Source organism: Petaurus breviceps, unplaced genomic scaffold, assembly GCF_028583685.1.
Source record: "Petaurus breviceps papuanus isolate PSGF00001 unplaced genomic scaffold, PetGlider_PUasm1.0 490, whole genome shotgun sequence".
Taxonomy (NCBI): Eukaryota; Metazoa; Chordata; class Mammalia; order Diprotodontia; family Petauridae; genus Petaurus; species Petaurus breviceps.
The window spans coordinates 12475854-12496560 of record NW_027186352.1 but is presented as its reverse complement, the minus strand read 5'-3'; the positions used below and the strand labels follow the sequence as shown (position 1 = coordinate 12496560).

Sequence of the window (20707 nt, the reverse complement as noted above, 5' to 3'; positions counted from 1 at the left end):
TTTAGACAAAAGAACATTTACAGACAGACTCACATAACTGTGGGCTAATGGGCTTCTCCAATGAGACGGATCCCCTGCTCCCTTAGGTCTTAGGAAGTGGTTGACATAGGTAATATCTCCTGGGAATCAGCTATCTATGGGGGGGGGGGCCTCCTCTTAGCCTGCTGAGCTGCTCCCTCAAGGGCAGATGCACTGTCCTCATTCTCCCCTGCACCGGCCTGTAAGAACCCAATGTCACTTCTCTACAATGAGGACGAATCAGAGCAGAGATGACAACCTTTAGCTTTGGTGAAACATTAGGATTTGTAAAAACTTGACCTGTAACTTTTCTGATGTCAAAGTAAATCCCCTCTGCCATACCAGCTCAGCAGCTGCCTTATTATTTATAGGCATATACAGATATATGTATATGCCTATATTTATTTACAGATATATATTTACTTTTAAAAGTAAAGTTTTGCAAAGTCAAAGACAATCTTCTCCATTCAACTGAGAGAAGAAGTGCCTTGCTCAGGGCCACACAGTCAGTGTATGTCTAAGGCAGGACTTGAACCCAGGTCTCCATCCACTATGCCAGGGTCCCTGTCATGGCTTCCAAGGTGTTGTTCACTTGGGATCTGGGAACTAGGATTTCTAACATTTTGATAGCTGGGTTTCGATATAAACAGTTTCCTTTGTAACTCTATATATTTTCTACATTTAAAAGCATTTTCCTGAGAAGGGCTCCATAGGTTTCAAGCACCTGCAAAGGGGGTGGGGTGTCTGTGACACAGAAGACATTAAGATCCCCTGTTCAAAACTCTGGACCTGCCTTGCTAGATATCCATGCTTGGCAACCTCTTGGAGATTCAGAAGACTAGAATTATCCAATTGAAGATCCCCAACTGGCCTAGTAGCTCCATGAGAGAGGGCAGGGGCTTCTCATTGGTCTCACTGATCTGTCTCACTCCCTAGTTTGGTAAAGATATATGCCCTGAGGAGGCAGCTTTTAATATTGAGGGAATTCAACTAAAGGAAATGAAAAAGATAATATTTCTGGACAATAAGAATCTGCCAGACCACAATTTGGTCCAAACTCTGTAATTTTCAGAGGCAGTATTTTTCTGTCTTTATTAATGAAGTTTCTACCAAAGTTGACCCAAAAGAAGTGTTTGGTGCTTTCCCTTTGGAGATAATTCCCATGTGAGTTGTTCATATGGGAAGTCCACGTCTAGGAAGCTATAGCCAAGCTCCATCTCCCAGTAAAGCTAAGCCCTTAAAAGGACATGGCCTTCTGGGTTGTAGGAGGAAGGAGTTCAGTGGGGAGTGCTCACCTCTTGGACACATTTATTTACTCCCTTACATGTGCTGGAGCATTTGACTGTGTTCCTTCATTGGTCAGGGATGCCCCAGCATAAACTAGGTCATGGCACATCTTTTAAGAATCTAAGGCTGACCCAGGAAATCCCCTGTATTCTGGCAAGTATTTCTTTAAACAGCTCTATTGGAATGAAATGGAAAGAATGCAGCATTTGGGGGGGGGGGGCTTGAAATCTGGCCATTACCATACTATCTGTGTGGCCTTGGATAAGTCACTTTCCCTCATTGGACCTCACTCTCCTTGTTTATGAGAAAAAAGGTTTGAACAAAATGATCTTCAAGCTCCTATGGAGTCTCCTTGTGAACAAGCCCCCACTCCTCTCTTGAAACTCACCAAGTATCTGCTGGACATTTCCATCTGGATGCCCCATGGACATCACAAACTCAACATGGCTAAAGCATCCCTCATTACATTGCCCTCCCTCGGACAGGTCTCCAGGGTCCTAGAAAGTTTATGCTAACACTCCATTCCAGCTTAGTCATCTGTCCTGAATGGAATCTGTTATCTGATTAGAGGCCAGAAGGACAGCATAACAATGCATATTCATGGCATAGTTGCAAGGTAGAACCAGCCATAAAGTGGCTATCCCCTGCCCTGGTGCTGAACCACTCCCAGTCTGGTTCTACTTCCTAGGGTTCTAAACAGCCTCAATTATCCCATGATAATGGAAATCTTAGAATTTAGATTTGGGAAAGAGAATCTTGAAGGCCCCATGGGTTCTTATACCTCCAACTTGATTGTGAAAATAGAGAACATTCACTGTGAGCTCCCTCTTCTCCGCTATTCTCCTCTCAGTCCCCCTCACTGCCATTCTCCATTCTCCCCTCCTTTGCTTCAGTTTCTCATGAAGAGCTGGACTTTTTCCTTGCCAACACACCTGCATTCTGACTCTTCCTCTCTCCGCATTCCCTCTCTCTGATCTTCATTCTCTCTTTATCCTCCTTTGTCACTTATACTCATTTCCTATCTCTGGTCTCTCTCCTCCTTAAAAATATATTCACTGGACTCTACCATTTCTTCAACTTAATTGTCCTACATCTTTTCTCCCTTCCCCAACCAAACTACCAGAAAAAGTATTTATCACCTTCATTTCCTCACTCCACCACTTACTTCTCAATCCATGAATCCTGAACTCATCCTGGAGAAGGGAAGGTGTGTGTGTGTGTGTGTGTGTGTGTGTGTGTGTGTGTGTGTGTGTGTGTGTGTGTGTGTGTGTGTGGTGTTTATAGTTAGTAACCTCAGCACTCAACAGAAAGTCTCTCTCCAGGGCTACCCATGATCTCTTAACCAATAAAGCCTTTGCTAACTCCTCATCCTTCAAAGCCTTTTGTTGTGGAGACTGTGACTCCCAGATACTAATAAGGGGAACCTGGAATGAATAAAAGGACAGTAACAACTTCATTTTTTCTGATTTTAGTAAGGGAATAGAGATTATATAAATAAGAACTGGAAAGGGCCATAAAGATCATAACATTGAATTCCATGATTTTACAGTGAAGGAAAGGGAAATGACTAATCCAAGATCACACATAAGTATCAGAACCTAGGCTCAGACCCAGTGTCCAAATCTAGAACTATCCCCCCAGCCCTCAGCTATCTGGGGAACCTTCTTCATGGGGAAGGAACACAACCAGAAGATAGCCATACTTGGAGGAAACCAATGGAAAGGCACATTGTGAGGAATTGCCTTGCTACCTGAAAGCCCAGAACTCTTCTGAGTCTGGAGACAAGGACACATGTCTCCGCGACCAGGTGGTTCCCCGGCTGTTCCCCAGCCACACATCGCAACCAGCATCTGCCAGAATGTAGGCCAGGCTGTTTGGGGGTAGGTTGGCAATCCAGTTAAAAGCAGATGCTGACACACCATGTTGCAAATATACAACAGGACGATAGGGAGCTGTACAAAAGAAGAAGAGCAAAGTCACATGACAGAGATCCAAATCACTGCTAAGAATTCTTTCAAAACTGATTCCTAAGGGTGTAGAAGGGAGACGGGGAGGGAAAGAGAAAGGATGGGGGAAGGGAGGGAAGGAGAGGGGGGAAGGGAAGGAGAGAGGGAGGAGTGAAGGAGAAAGGGGGGGAAGAAGGGGGTCTTGACTCAAGGTCTAATATCTTTCCCCATAACTCTCTACCACTTGGGTCATTTCAGGGCAATTGGTCACTTTAGTTTCAGATCCCATCATGTCTTGAATTTTAAAGTGAAATTAAAAAAAATCTTAGTGTTGGAAGGGAACTCAGAGGCATTTGATGCCACATAAGCCTGTCCAGACATTTCTGGGTCTATAACTGGTCTGGGAAATTATTTCCCTCAGCTTTAGAACTCAGATCCTAAGCTGTCCTGATTAGAGAGGAAATGACTGCAAATGTCCTGCTCCCCATCCCATCCATCCACCCGCCTGCCCATCCATCCACCTGTCCATCCATCCATCCACCTGCCCATCCATCCACCCACCCACCCATCCATCCATTTACCCACCTGCCCATCCATCCACCCACCCATCCATCCATCCCACGCCCACCCATCCATCCACCCTGGGCATCTCACCATCCTGCATATCCTACCATCTTCCCTCACCTGCTCACATTTCCTTCCCACCCACCCCAGCCTGATCTACTACCTCATACTCTAGAGATAATAATTCAACTAACACTTCCATTGCTTCTGGGCAGAACCTTATGGTTCCATTCCCCATCCCTGTGACTCCCCAGACCCAAATTCCTTATTTTGCCACTTCTTCTATATGGGTTTTATCTTCTCAAATTGAAATAGAAGCTCTTTGTGAGGACAGATTATCTTAATTTTTTTTGTATCTTCAGAGCCAGTGTGACCTCACAGAGTAGATCCTTAACATATATTTTGCATACATTCATTCATTTATTCATTCACTCATTCATTCATACATTCAATCAAAGTGGTCTGTTACCTTTTGCTTGAAGACCTCAAATGACAAAGGGGCCCATTCCCTTCCAAGCCCATCTACTTTCAGACAGCTACTTATGTTGGGAGATTTCCCTGACCTAGAACCCAAATTTGTCTCCACACATTGCTCCTTGTTCTGCCCTTGAGGACCAAGCAGCCCAGATCAGATGTCTCCTTCACATGACTCCCCTTCCGCATCTGAGCACAGCCATCATGTCTCCCTTACCCAGACCAAGCTCCCCAAATTCCTTCAGTTACTCCTCATATGAATGTCAGGTTTCCTCCTCATGCTTGTTTCCCTCTTCCTGGTGTTCTCTGGCTCCTCAATGTCTTTCCTAAAATGAGACAGTGCTGGGAACTGGACCCACCTTCTAGATGTGGCATTACCAGCGCTGAGAACATCAGTTCTATCGACCCCTTCCCCTGATCCTAGACAGTCTGCCTCTCTTGGCTGCAACCTGAGAGTCCAGTGAGATTTTGGCCGTCAGATCATAGGTCATCATATCAGGTTGGGGTTCAACCTGATCCTTTTATAAATGGATCCAAGCACGGGACCTTATATTTACCTCTATTAATTTCATTTGGTTAAAATTAGCACAATGGCCTAGCTTGTCAAGACCTTTTGGAATCTTGGCTTTCTTATCCAGTGTATTGGTGCTCTTACTTCCAAAGTTGTGTTATTTGTGCCTTCATCCAAGTTATTGATATTCTAAGCACGAGGCTTAGCACAGAGCCCTAAGCAATTCTACTAAAGCCCTCCTTCCAAATACTTCCTTCTACTCTTACCTGTTCCTAAACATCCTCTCCCATGAGGAATCCTATAAAGGCCCAGAATGTAGCCATCTTTAGTCACGATGTCATATTGTTCATTGGGGTAGCCCCAGTAAGACATAATCTGGCTCTGTATGGAAAGAAGACATATTTTTATTGGTCTTGCAGTCTGTATCAGCCTAGTTCAACCAATGGATGCCCATCAATGTTGCTATGTTTATTCTCTTGTTCATCTATGTGGAACGCGAGTATGCAATTATAAGCTCCAAGGGTCCTTTGTTCACTGGAATTACAGGAAGCAAGGAGAGGGGGCGGGGGAGAGAGGGTAAAAGCATAGTTCAGGAGGACACTTTGGGAAACTTGAAGGACCAGGGAGAAGAATAATAGGAGATACATAAGATAATTATCTTAAGTATCTAAGATAATAAGATAGCATACCTAAGATAGCATAGCTCCCATTTTTATGGGGCCTGAGTAGAATGAATAATAACCTCTCTTTATAGATGAGGTGGGGGAGCTGAGGGACACAGTGGATAGAGCATTGGATATGGAGTTAGGAAGACTCATTTTCCTGAGTCCAAATCTAACCTCAGATATTTACTGACTGTGGAACCCTGGGCAAGTAACTTAACCCAGTTTGCCTCAGATTCCTTATCTCAAAAATGAGTTGGAAAAATAAATGGCAAACCACTCTGGAATCTTTGCCAAGAAAACCCCAAATGGGATCTCTAAAAGTTAGACATGACTGAAATGATTCAACAAGATCATAGATGAAGAATCTGAGGGTCAGACTGAGGGCTTGTCCAAGGTCACAAAGTGGCTAATGAATGTCAGATCCCGGGAGAAATAATGCCATAAGAACAATATCATTCCCTACCCTGGCCAAAGTTCTAACCATCCACAGTTATGGTGGTATTCAGGGCTTTACTTAGTGAATGGCCAATTATGGATCCCACCCTGGGCAAAGACGCTATCTTGGAAGCCCACATGCTGTCCAACCTAATGACTGTTTCCCCAATAACATGGCTTACGAGATTCATACTAGCTTCTGGATTCTCTGGGATTCTGGTTTTCAAGCTGTAACCATTTCGTGTTCCAATAATGAGCATCCAACAGGCAATGACTGGAAGGCTCCACATTTGGAATCTGTCTGAAACAAAAGCAGAGGATGAATGATCTTGTGGAAACCAAGGGGCTCTTTTCCAAAATGAAGCCCCTTACAGTTTCCTTTATGACAACATCAACTCCAGTAATGTGGCTCTTAGTGAGTCCCAGCTGCTGATGGGCTTCAGAGCCATGCAGGTGTGGATCACTAGCTCCTGTCCTGAACTAACATGGAGTGAACAAGGGATTAAAACCTGGAGGTTACAAAGATGTGGTTTTTTAAAAGTCCAGAAATGAAAATAATAATTAAAAAAAAGGCCTACAACTGGTCCGACTTCATCATTAAATCCATGAGACATATATGTTTCACACACACACACACACACACACACACACACACACACACACACACACACACACACACACACAGAGCCCTGCACTAGGAGCCAGTAAGACCTGACTTCAATCCTGCTTCAGATACTCCCTAGCCCAGTGATTCTGGGCAGTCCATTCAATATCTTTCCTCACCTATAAAATGAGGTCGATCCAGATGGCCTCTAAGGTCTCTTGAGAATAGTCTAGACAAAGCAGGGTGCCTGTGGGAAGTTGCCATGCTGCCAAGACCTACGGAGTCTCTCTTCCCCCTGCTCTTTTGGCTTACTGGTAGAAAGCCAGGGGAGCTGATTATTAAAAAGGGCATGTCTGCGGGGGTGCCTGTGGATTGTTAATGAGGAGCCTTACAGATAAATGCTTACACACTAAAGCTGCTATTTATAACTCAGCTGCACCCAGTTTGGTTCCTTACCTGCTGAGGTTTATCTCCAATATGTGGTAAGATCTAGCCTGATGGGTTATTGAGTCTGAGAAAGCCATCTGGCAAAGCAAGGCTGTTAAAGCTAAACCCGGGACTCTCCTATCTGTGATGGATTGTGCCATACCACCTGTGTGACCTTGGACAAATCACTTCAACAGGCTTACCCTTAGTGTCTTCATCAAAACTTTGCTCAAGCAACATCTGCATGAAGAAAATCCCTAGTGCTTATCCTGGAGTCTGGTACATAGTAGCTGATTGCTTTACTGACTGACTTGACATTTTAGGATTTGACTAGATAATTTCTTAGACCCTTTCCACTTCTGATGATCCTAGACAAAGGTCCCTGGCTTCTAAATTGAGAAAGTTTTTATAACACAATCCACATCCCAACTCTCTGCCAATTCCCCATGTGGGGAGCAGAGGGCCTTATTAAGGTATGTAAAAGGCCCCCAGGAATAGCCCAGAGCCTGTACTAGCCCTCTTTGAAACACATCTCTGGGGTGAGGGTGGGGAGACAGAAGAAAAAAAGAAATTTACCTGACAATTTTGTTGTATATGTGAAAGAAATAGTAAGTTGCACATAGTAAATTCATAGTTTCAAATGCAATCATTTTATTTATTGTACTATGTTAGGGAAACATTTGTTTTATTCCATTAATTAAATTTTTTTAAAGAAATGTTAGCCCACAGATGGACTAGGTCTGCTCTGCTGGGCCTCAGAGGCAGCACTAGGAGCAGGGGTTGGGAGTGGGGGGCAATAACAAAGAGGAAAATTAAATATTAAGGGAAGGGAACGCTTCCAAGTATTTTGAGCTTAGCACAAGGTAAGAGCTTAATAAATACCTTTTCCTTAACCCCTAAGTACAATAGACTTCTTGGGGAGATAGCAGGGTCTCTTCTCTGGAGGTCTCCCACAGGAGGATGGATGCCCACCTGTTCATGATGAGGGCTTTATGGGTCAGTTATGGGTTGGATTTGATAGCCCTTGAGCTCCAGTCCACCTCTGAAATGCTCTGGCTCTGTAACTGTCTTAAGGTATATCTGCACATTTCAAAGTGAAAGGGAGAGGAGAAATCTGTACCTATGAGAAAGACTGTCTAATGCTTAGAACCTAGTCCAAGAACTTAGCACCCAAATTAGTATGGGTGATATGACTGAAATACTTCACAGAACACTCTTTCCCAGCCACAGACCAAACAGAGATCCATCAATGGACTAAATTTTACACCTGAGAGAGACTTTGTAGATCATTGAGCCCAAGCTCTTTACCTCACAGAAGACTGTGACTCTATCATCCTAAACTTGGCATATTATTAGTACAAATAATAATAGCAGGCATTTATAGGGGGATTTAATATTCTCAAAACACTTTTATTTGATCCTCACAACAACCCTGGAAAATAGACACTCTTGTTATCCCCATTTTACAGATGAGGAAAATGAGGCTGAGAGCTGTTAAGTGCCTTGCTCAAGGTAATACAGTTAAGTATCTAGGGTAGGATTTTAATTCAGGTCTTCCTTTCTCGAAGTAGAATGTTCTATCCACAAAGCCATGCTGTCTCCCAGAAGACTTGTGGTCTAGTCCTGACTTTGCCATTTGGAGACTCTGTGACCTTGAAAAAGCTACCTTAGTTCTCTGTGTCTCAGTGTTCTTGATTCTTAGAAGGGAAAAAGAGTCCTCACTCTACCCACTTCATTGGACTTTGATGAGGTTCAGAGAAGCCACTGCATGAGATGAGAATACTGAGGCTCCAAAGGGGCCATGAACTTTGCCAAGCTCATGAAATTGGTGAGTAATACCTGAGTAAATTTATAAAGCTGGTCTGTGAGCTTTCCAAGAAGAGCTGTGGTCCAGGAGAAATAGAGTTGGATTTGAAATAAGAACAGGGTTTGAATCTTAGTTCTGATGCTAATGATCCATATGGATCCATAGTCTCTGTTGGCAAGTTCTGTTAATTCTATCTCTTCTATTCACCTCCATTTATCCTCTGGCTTTGAGACAGTTAAGGAGGTGAATGTATGAGATATTAGGAAGCTCTTTCCAAGTCACTGAATAGACAATGGATAGGACATTGGTTTGGGAGTAAGGAAGTCTTGAGTTCAAATCTTATCTCCCATAATTCAACTTAACCTTTGTCTGCTTCAGTTCCTTCAATTATAAAATGAGGATGATAATAGTATTGACTTCACAGGTTGTAAGGATCAGATGAGATGATATTTGTAAAGTACCTTGCATATAATAGGCATTTAATAAATGCTTATTTCCTCCCTCTTTTCTATTTTATTTCTCTTTTAGGCCTCTTCTCTCTACTCACACATCTTCACACTAAGGCCCATATAATTTCTTAATTCAATTACTGTAATAGCCTTTTAGCTGATCTCCCTGCCCAAAGTTTCTCTCTATTATAATATAACCTCCATTAAGATGCCAAAGTGATCTTTCTAAAGCAAAGATCTGATTGAGCCTCAGAAAAAAAAATGGGAATTGGTATCAGACCCCAAAAGAATTCTTGAAAGAGTTCAAAAAGACTTAAAAAAAAAACAAATAGAGGTAGCGGAGAAATTGGGAAAAGAAATGAGAACAAGGCAAGAAAATTATGAAAAAAAAAGAGTCAACAGCTAGGTAAAAAAAGGCACAAAAAATACCGAAGAAAACACCACATTAAAGAAAACAATAGAAATAGGCCAAATGGAAAAAAGAGGCACAGAAATCCACTAAAGAGAAAAACTCTTTAAAAAGCAGAATTGGCCAAATGTAAAAAGATGTACAAAAATTCAGTGAAGAGAAGAAATCTTTAAAAAGCATAAATGGCCAAATGGAAAAGTAAGTACAAAAGCTTACTGAAGAAAACAATTCCTTAAAAATTAGAATTGGGCAAGTAGAGGCTAATTACTCCATGAAATATCAAGAAAAAATAAAGCAAAATCAAAAGAATGAAAAAAAAATAAGAAATCTCCTGGGCAAAGCAATTGACTTAGAAAATAGATCCAGGAGAGATCATTTAAGAATTACAGAACTACCTGAAAGCCATGATAAAAAAAAAATGCCTACACATCATCTTTCAAGAAATCTTCAAGGGGGCAGCTAGGTGGCGCAGTGAGTAAGAGTGCCAGCCTCAGAGCTGGGAGGACTGGGGATCAGTTCCAGCCTTAGGTACTTATCACCCACACAAAATAACTGGCCATGTAATCTTGGGCAAGTAATTTAACTCCAATTGCTTTAAAAACAAAAAGAAATCTTCAAGGAAAACTGCCCTGATACCCTAGAACCAGAGATTAAAATAGAAATAGAAAGAAGCCATCATTTATCTCCTAATGAGATCCCAAAATGAAAACTCCCAGGAATATGATAGCCAAATTCCAGAGCTCCCAGGTTAAGAAGAAAATATTGTAAGCAGCCAGAAGTAAACAATTCAAATATCATGGAGCCATAGTCAAGATCAAACAAGATTTAGCAAGTTTTTATGTTAAAGGACTAGGGAATGAGAGTAGGGGTTTGGAAAATTATATTCTGGAGGGCAAAGGAGCTAGGATTACAACCAATAATCAACTATCCAGCAAAACTCAGCATAATCCTTCAGGGGGAAAAATGGACATGTAATGAAAATAGAAGACTAAACATTCCTGTTAAGAAGGCCAGAGCTGAACGATAACAAAAAAAAAAAAAAGATTGATTTTCAAATACAAAATTCAAGAAAAGCATAAAAAGGTAAACAGAAAAGAGAAATCATAAGGGATTCAATAACATTCAACTGTTTACATTCCTATATCAGAAGATTATACTTACAGCTCTTAAGAACTTTATCATTATTAAGAGTAATCTACATAGACAAAGGGCATGGGCATAAGTTGACAATGATGGGATTATATCTAAAAATAAACAAAATTCAGGAGTGAGAAAATGGGATGACTATAATGGGATGATATCTAAAAACAATAAAATTAAGAGGTGAGAAAGAGTGATGCACTGGAAGAAGGGGGAAGGAAGAAGTAGAATGGGGTAAATTATCTTACATAAAAGGTACAAAAGAGCTTTGACAGCGAAGGGCATGAGAATGGTGGTGGCAGATAATGCTTGAACCTTACTCTCACTGGAACTGGCTCAAAGAGGGAATAACAGTTGGATATAAAAATCCATCTGCAGAGATGTAAAAGTGGAAGAAACAAGGGCACAGGGTAGGGCTGATAGAAAGGAGGGCTGATTTGGGGTAGGTGGTGGTCAGAATTAAAAGAAGAGGGACAGGGTGAAAGGAGAGAGAGAAGGATAAACAAGGAAAAAATAGAATGGAGGGAAATATACAATTAGTAATTGAAACTGTGAAAAAAATTTTCACTGGGTAAAATTTATAAGAATATAATTAATTCCTTAATTGATAAATGGTCAAAGGATATAAACAGGCAGTTTTCAGATGAAGAAATCAAAATGATATATAGTCATAAGAAATAATGTTCTAAGTCACTATTGATTAGAAAAATGCAAGTTGAAACAACTCTGAGATACCATCTCATGCTTATCAGATTAGTTAATATGACAAAAAAGGAAAATTACTGATGTCTCAAGGGGATGTGGGAAAATTGGGATAGTAATACATTTCTGAACTGATTCATTCACTCTAGAGAGCAATTTGGAACTATGCCCAAAAGGCAATAAGAGTGTGTATAACTTTTGACCCAGAAATACCATCACTAGGTCTGCATCCCAAAGAGATTATTTAAAAAAAAAAGAAAGGAAAGGACCTACATGTGCAAAAATGTTCATAGTAGCTCTTTTTGTGGTGGCAAAGAATTAGAAATTGAGGCTATGCTCATTAATTGGGAATGACTAGACAAGTTGCTATATGTGATTGTGATGGAATACTACTGTGCTGTAAGAAATGACAAGTAAGATGTTCTCAGAAAACCTGGAAAGACTTATATGAAATGATGCAAAGTGAAGTGAGCAGAACCAGGAGAACATTGTACATAGTAACAGCAACATTGTATACAGTGATCAACCCTGTATGACTTAGTTATTCTTAGCAATGCAATGTTCCAAGACACTTCCAAAAGACTCATGATGAAAAATGCTCTCTACCACCAGAGAAAGAACTGGTTGAGTCCAAATACAGATCAAAGCAGACTTTTTAAAAACTTAATTTTCTTTGGGGGGGGGGGTTGTCTGTGTTTCTTTTACAACATGACTAACATGGAAATATGTTTTGCGTGACTGTAGGTGCATAAACTCTGTTAAATCTCTTGCTTTCTCAGTGATGGGGGAGGGGAGATGATTAAGACCTCAACATTTTAAAAAAGTTAAACATTGTTTTTATGTGTAACTGGAAAAACAATTAAAAATGAACTGGACACATCTTGGCTTTCTAGTCTCCTTATACCTTACTCTCATATAGTCTCCAATCCAGTTATAAGGGCTTCCTTGTTTTTCTTCACACAAGACACTCCTTCTCTGGACTCCAGGCATTTCCCTTGACCAGCCTCCAGGCCTGGGGGGGGGGGGGCCTCTCCCCCATCATCCCTGCCCCCAGGTCCTTGACTTCCTCCAAGTCTCAGCTTCAATTCTACCCTCTACAGGAAACATGGCCTGAGCTCCTTTTCTCTGGAATTATCTCCAATCTAGCTTGTTGCTAGCTTATTTGCATACTTGTTTCCATGTTGTCTCCTCCATGAGACTGCGAGCTCCTTGAGAGTGGAGACTTTATATTTTTAACATTTTTTTGTGCCTACCACAATGCCTGTAAACACTTAATAAATGTGTGTTGACTGACTGACTGACTAACTGAATGAGACAGTAGATCTAATTAAAATAATAGAATTTGATTAGGAAGGAACTCTTCATTGACTGATTGCATCTGTTGACTGGAAATTGGTTAATGTTGGAATGATTCAGGATTAATGATTCTGTTTTCTTATTAAGGAACTCCTGGTTAAGCATTAAGACACATACATTTCATGTTAGGAAAAGCTTCCCAGCTAATTCCATACAGAAGCAAAATGACTTCCTTCATTGGTTGCAGATTCCCCCTTTTTGGGGTCCTTGAGCAGAGATGGAAGGTGTTAGGGAGGAGATTCTGCTCCAGCCTTGCCTCCCAGCTCCCTTTACATTCTTGGATTCTGGTCCTCTAATCTGTTCTTCCTTTTGGGACCTGCTTAGCCAGGCCAGACTCCAACAGTCCCCACTATCAACAATAGTGAAGGAATCAGAGGTATGGTTGACAGAAAACCGAGAAGTCCCATTTCTGCTCATAGGGGAACATGCTCTGTCTACTTAGCTCCCTCCTTCCATGGACAGTGGTGAACAGCACGAAGGCTGACAGCAGTTTCAGAGTATCCAGTGAAATCCTAAAACCACATCAAGGTAAAATGGAGACAACATGGGACTTGACCTCAGGAGACCCATGTTCAGATCTTGCTTCTCACATGGAACCTTGGGCAAGACAGCCAGTTTCGCTTGGCCTCTATTTTCTTCATTGTAACAAGGAGGCATAGTGTAGACACAAAGTCTTGGATTTGGGGTCAAAGAACCTGGTTACCAATCCCAACTCTCCTCCTCATTATGCCTGTGACCTTCCAAGGTCTCAGCGCCTCCTCTGGGGAGGCCAAGGTTGAATTAGTTGTCCTCTGAGGTTCCTTCCAGCTCTAAGATAATCATCTTTAGACCTTTAGGGTATTTTCTAGCTCTCAATTTATGGTCTTTGATCTGTGTGACTGTGAGCAAGTCACTTAACTCCCCTGGTCCTTGATTTTATTATTCATAAAAATAAGGGGTCTGGACCAAATGGCCTCAGAAGTCTCTTCTAGTTCTCAGTTTCCAATCCCATGATGCCAAAGAAGTGTGTCAGCCCTTTGCTTCTACATTCTTGGCCCTGGGTCTAAGTCCTACCTGCACCCCATTGATATCAGCATAGAAACCACAGAAGCGCAAACAGAAACAATGTTGAGACACCACAAATAGCTCTGAGCAGCAGCTGAGTTCCCATACATCTCCAGGCATCTGAGAGAGGACTCGATTTGTAACGAGGAGGATTAATCTTGTATGGGGGCCATGGGAGACACCAAGATAGGAGCAGGATAAAGGAGCTGAGTCAGTGACAGATGTAACATGTAACAGCCATAACACCAGCCGGCAGTTATAGAGAGCTCTAGGGTTTGCAAAGCACTTTGGGTGTGCTACCTGCCCCATTGGATTCCCACAACAGCCTTGTGAGCCGATTGATTATTGAACCATTTTCAATCATGTCCAACTCTCTGTAATTCCATTTGGGGTTTTCTTGGCAAAGATCCTGGAGTAGTTTGCCATTTTCTTCTCCAGATCATTTTACAGATGAGGAAACTGAGGCAAAGGGGGTTATGTGACTTACCCAGGGTCACACAGCTAGTAAGTGTCTGAGGTCAGATTTGAACTCAGATCCTTCTGACTCCAGGCCTGATGCTTTATTCACTGTTCCATCTCATTGCTCTCAGAATCTAAATTAATGGACCATTATATTATATGCTTGAATAATTTCACCCTCTTTCCCTTGATATTTTCATCTTAAAACTGAATAAGGGGGAAAGAATAGAAGGCAATGTGAAATATCTCATGGGAAAAACCACTGACCTGGAAAATAGATCCAGGAGAGATAATTTAAAAATTATTGGACTACCTGAAAGCCATGATCAAAGTAAGAACCTAGAAATCATCCTCCAGGAAGTTCTCAAAGAAAACTGCCCTGATGTTTTAGTACCAGAGGGCAAAATAGAGGTTGAAAGAATCCACTGATCACCTGCTGAAAAAGACCCCAAAAAGAAAACTCCTAGGAATATAATAGCCAGGTTCCAGAATTCCCAGATTAAGGAAAGAATATTACAAGCAGCCAGGAAGAAACAATTTAAATATTGTGGAAACACAATCAGGATAACCCAGGATCTGGCAGTTTCTACACTGAGGGATCGAAGGGCTTGGAATACGATATTCCAGAGAGCAAAGGAGCTGGGATTAAAACCAAGAGTCATCTACCCAGCAAAACTGAGTATCATGTTTCAGGGGAAAATATGGTCATTCAGTGGAATAGAGGACTTTCAAGCATTCTTGTTGAAAAAACTAGAGTTGAACAGAAAATTTAACATTCAGATACAAGAAGCAAGAGAAGCATGAGAAGGTAAACAGGGAAAAAAAATCATAAGGAACTTATCAAAGTTGAACTATTAACATCCCTACATGGAAAAACAATAACTGTAACTTATGAAACTTTTCTCAGTAGTTGAAGGGAATAGAAATATATATATATATATATATATATATATATATATATATATACATATGTCTATATTGGAGTGTATATGGGCATATGAATACATATGTGAATGTGTGTATATATGTTTACAGGTATACATAGATAGAGGGCACAGGACAAATTTAACAGGAAGAAATTATACTTAAAAGGTGAAATTAAGAGGTGAGAGAGGAATATAATTAGAGGAGATGGAGAGAGACAGAATGGAGTAAACTATCTCATACAGAAGAGGCAAGGGAAAATGGTTACAAAGGAGGGGAAGAATAGGAAAACAAAAGGGAATGGGTCAACCTTATTCCCATTGAATTTGACTTGAGGAGGGAATGAAATACACACTAAATAGGGGATCTCACCCTCCAGGAGATTTGGGGGGGAAGGGGATGACAGGGGAGATGATGGAAAGGAGGGCAGGCTTGGGGGGAGGGAAGTTGGAAGCACCCACTTTTGAAAAGGGATGGGATCAAAGTAAAGAATAGAACAAGTGGGAGGTGGGATAGGAGGGAGGGAAATATAGTCAGTCTTTTACAATATATCTACTATGTTATTGTTTTGCATTAGCCACACATGTACATCCTATACTGAACTGCTTACCTTCCCAGTAAGGGTGGGTGACAAGGGAGGAAGGGAATGAATCTGGAATTCAAAGTTTTAAAATCATATATTCAAATATGTATGTAGATAGATAGATAGATAGATAGATAGATAGATAGATAGATAGATAGATAGATAGATAGATAGATGTGTGTGTATACTATTATCGATACTATTTTACATGTAATTGGGAAATAAAATACACAGGCATTGAGGCATAGAGACCCACTGGAAAAGTTGAAAGGGGTATGGGAGAAAATATGGGAGAGAGAAGATTGGAGGAGGGGATATCCTGTGGGACTGCTATTTGGGGGCAGTGTGTAGGGCAAAAACGGGGAGAAAATTTGTAACTCAAAATCTGGCGGAAACGAATGATGTAAATCAGAAGTTAATAAAGCGTTTGAAAAAAAAAAAACTGAATAAAGGGCTACCACATCCTCCTATAGGGGTTGGAGATGCAATGAAAGATCGACAGCCTGTGACTCAAGCCCAGGAGAGAAAGGAATGAAAAGGAGACAGTAAGAGCTGGAGTGGGAAGTGAGAGCTGGACAGTGGGGTTGTTAGCCAGCTCAGCTCTGCACCAGAGGCAAAGCTTGGGATGTGCCTTATTTCCTTCCTTCTGCTATGATGGCAAGGAAGCATGAGTTCTACTCTGCTCAATAAAAGAGTTTTTCCAAATCATATATATATATATATATATATATATATATATATTTACATATGAAAGCAGAAATGTTGGTCAGTAATTGCTTTTATTCGTTGTCTTCTCCAAATATGGCAGAAAGAATATAGGATCCTATGAATTCAGAGTGGCAAGGGCCATTAGAAATTATCTAATCCGGGGGAACCTCAACTTTTTTTGTGTTGTAGACCCCACTTGGCAATCTAGTGAAGCTTACCATATTTTAATATTATAATTATATTGCATAATAGTATTTAAATTCCTAAAACAATGCTAATGATTGCAAAAGAAACCAAAAGTTATTTAAAAAATGTAATTTTTTTCCTAGGCAAGTTCACAGACCCCCTGATATCTATCCACACACCCTTGGGGGCTCTGTGGACCTAAAGGGAAGAATCTTTGCTCTCGTCTGGTCCCCTTATTTTATAGAATAGTAAACTGAGGGCTATAAAGAGGAAGTGACTTGTCCAGGGTCACACAGCTACTTAAGCAGAAGAACAGGGATTGAAACCCAAGTGCTTTGATTCATTCAGTGCTATTTACACACACACACACACACACACACACACACCCCACACACACACACCCCCACACACACACACACACCCACACACACTCACACACACACACACACACACACACACACACACTTGAGTGCAATGTACTACAGCACATTTTTTGAAGTTCCCTATATGCAAGGAGGAAAAGAGAAGTGTGGTATTTAAAATGTTAGTAACATGTTTCTGAAATGTCTCTTCATTGGAAAGACTTAATTTCCTCAAAAAACTCTTTCCTTTAAAGAGTTAATATATGTTACTAGTGTCTTTAACATAGAGCCCCTCTCCCTCCAATGTCCCTTCCTTCTCCCCCTTTCTGCACTCCACATTTTGCATTTCTTTTGAAAGGATTTGTGAAATTCTAGAATCATAGAACAAAATGTTTCCTCAGAGCTCATTTACTCCACAGCATAATTTTCTAGAAAGACAAGGAAGGGTACGTGACTTCTCCAAGGTCATACAGTTAATAAGCATCAGGTTTGGAATCTGAAGCCAGGTCCTCTGCCTCTAGATTGAGCTTCCATCCCACTGTACCATGCTGACCTACACATGAGCGCACATCACGAACACTCATACACACATACTGTTTCACACACTCCCTCTATACATTCTTTCTCACACACATATAAACAAGATAAAGATTGCCGAGTCAGATTCTATGCATCTCAAGTCAAACCATGCCCTAGGAGAAAGGCTTTCTATTAACTGCTATTCCTTCTCAAATATAATTCTTGCATATAGACTAGCTCTTGTCACACACCATTGTTTCTTATCAAGGTACTGAATTTCTAGGGAAAATCAAGGATCTCTGGGCCTGCCTTCCTTCCTCTCCACCCTTCACCTCCCCATTGCATTGCAAAAAACAAGAAGAGAATAGCACAGAGTGGGTCCTGAGAAGGCCCCTCACAGGTTTCCCACTTCACAGAGCCAGCTGCCCCCAAGGTATGGGCAGAAGAGGCCTTGGGGTCAATTCCTGACCCCCAGGGCCCTTTTTAAAAGCCATTAAAAACCCATTTTGAGAATATTAATTTTTTTAAACATCCCCACAATCTCTATTGCCAATCCTCTCCCAAATAACCTTATGAACTTGTAGGTAGAAAAAAGACTTCTTACAAGAACAGCTGAAGCCACTTTTGCCCAGGCTAGGTGCCCACTAGTCAGTCCTGCCGAGGTTCAAACACCAAGGTCCCCTCTGCTGGTGCAGTGGCAGCTTTCTGCTAGAGGAGAGGGACTGGGCAATATCGGCAATCAGGGCAAGCCCACACTCTATTTCCTCCTATTGGGAGAGGCCAATTGGACTGTGCCTCTCACCCTACTTTGCCCAGCTAGTTGGAATTCAGTCATGTTGTCTATTAGTCAACCACACATATTTGGGTCCTCCCTAGTTTGCTGGAACCTTTAGAAAAATGTATTAATAAATGCCCTACAGTGACAGCCACCAATTACCAAGTATTCCAAGAGGCTGATTAGCAGGCTCTGTGGATGAGGCCATGTGGCTTTGTGAAGGAGTCAGCTGCAAGGAGGTGAGTGGCCTGGCAGGACCTTCTGCTCATCCCATAGAAGGTGGTGCAGCCTTAGATGTTTCCCAACCAGCCTTTACTGACTCATGGTTTCGCCAGCCCTAAGGGTACTTCATTACTGACTTCATCTTTCTTTATGAACAAAGGAGAAGGGAACCATAGACATGCCCAATCTCTCCTTGCACCCTTAGTGGTGTCACTGAGGAGATAGGTCCATCAGAGACCTCCTAGGATACCAGAGAATCTTCCTGAGGAGGAGGAGACCATGGTCTACCTATGCATCTCAGTGCCTTGGGTTGTTTTGAATAGACCCTCCATTCCCCTATTGGGGGCCATCTCCAGTCAGCCCGATCTATATCCTACCATTGGACCCAGATGGTGAGGCTGGTGACTTTGCACAGCCCTCCTTCCTTTAAATCCAATTCATTTGCAATTCATGGCATCACCTCCCTGCTGCCATGGTCCTCTTTGAGAATGAAGGACAAACAACATTCCCCTATTCCATGACAGGTCTTTAGTTTTGCCAGATACAAGAAATGAGAACCATCAAGGAACAAGAGAGTAGCATCCTTGTGGGCCATTTCTTAAATTCCCTTAGAATATTTGGTATAGAAGAAAAAGCTGAGTTTGGAGTCAGTAAACCCAAATTTTAATCTCATCTCTAGGACTTACTACCTGGGTGAACATGGGCACATAAGGCAATCTTTCTTAGTGCCTCAGTTTCTTCATTTGTGAAGTGGAGATGGTGGCACAATGAATAGAAGCTTGGGCTTCAAATCAGGAAGACTCATCTTCCTGAATTCAAATCTGTCCTCAGACTCTTACTAGGCAAATCACTTAATCCAGTTTGCCTTAGTTTCCTCATCTATAAAATGAGCCAGAGAATGGGCGGCTAGGTGACACAGTGAATAGAGCACCGGCCCTGGAGTCAGGAGGACCTGAGTTCAAATCTGGCCTCAGCCACTAAACACACACAGACAAACTAGCTGTGTGACCTTGTGCAAGTCACTTAACCCCAATTGCCCTCCAAAAAGAAAAAAAAATGAGCCAGAGAAGAAAATGGTGAACTAGTCCAGTGGTCTTTGCAGAGAAAACCCCAAATGGGGTCATGGAAAGTCATACACAGCTGAAATGACTGAACAACAAAATCCTTGTACTACTTACTTCACAGGTTGGCTGTAGAGAAAGCTGATCACAAACTGTTATTATCACAGGGTTTAACTTAATATGATGAGGCATCAGGAAGCAATGGGTCTAGGCCAATGGTAGGGTAAGCACAGAGTGAGGGCAGGTTGGGAAGCCTTGGCTTCCCAGCTATTCTTCACCATCTTCGACCTAACCAAGTCGGTTGTCCCATCTTGTTGGTTCCGTGCCCTTCTCTCCCCTTCTCTGACCCTTCATCCCCACAGCTTTCACAGGTGGGACAAGAGAGAGAAACAATAGCCTTCCCCATCCTCTTAAAACATAGCCAGGTGGGAAACTATTTTCCAGTTGTCTCCATCACTTGCCTCCTGTCTCCTCCTGAAATGTTCGCTCCATGTCTAATACATTCCAGTAGATGCCTAATTACTCTAGGATCAAGTTTAAATCCCTCTTTTGGCATTTAGATTTTGTCTCAATCTGACCCCAGCTGATCTTTTGAGTCATATTTAAAAACAATGACTAGCATTTATATAGAACATTAAGGTATTCAAAGCACTTTATCAATATTATTTCATTTAATCCTCAGAGAAACTCTGGACGTCAGGTGCTATTATTATCCCTATTTTACATATGAGGGAACTGAGGTAGAGTTCAGAGTTCCTGAACTTCCAGACCCAGGGTCACAAAGCTAGTGAGTATGTGAGACTGGGGCTGAATCTGAATTCAGGTCTTTCTGACTTCAGGTCTGCACCACCATCTAACTACCTCCACATTCCCCTGATCTCCATCTGACCTTCCTAGAGACATCAGGGAGCTTCTCCTCGGCTGAGATGCAAGCCTCTCTCTTGATGGAGCTGAGATCTCAACCTGCTGTCCTCCACACTTCCATTGTTCTTTCATATTTGGGGGTATTTCCTGGTATGTAGAACATCTGCTTCTGTTTTGCTTGGATAGAGGGAGTCACTCCATATTTTC

At 41.7% G+C, this 20707-nt stretch overlaps 1 protein-coding gene across 8 annotated transcripts in view; it reads right to left on the bottom strand.

The window, feature by feature from the left end:
• The window catches only part of LOC138172153 (lipase member K-like), a 38659-nt gene extending 20309 nt beyond the window's left edge, over positions 1-18350 (bottom strand). For 3 of the 8 annotated variants that reach the window (XM_069101773.1, XM_069101775.1, XM_069101781.1), the window contains exons 1-4: positions 6684-6850; positions 6083-6201; positions 5067-5181; positions 3056-3257 (exon numbers count right to left, since the gene is read on the bottom strand). In XM_069101773.1, the coding sequence (XP_068957874.1) occupies positions 3056-3257; positions 5067-5181; positions 6083-6201; positions 6684-6768 (521 nt within the window). In that variant the 5' untranslated portion in view covers positions 6769-6850. Of the gene's footprint in view, positions 1-3055; positions 3258-5066; positions 5182-6082; positions 6202-6683; positions 6851-18182 lie in introns of those variants that run through there. The other 5 variants (XM_069101776.1, XM_069101777.1, XM_069101779.1 and 2 more) reach the window with 5 other exon arrangements.
• Between the last annotated feature and the right edge of the window lie 2357 nt (positions 18351-20707).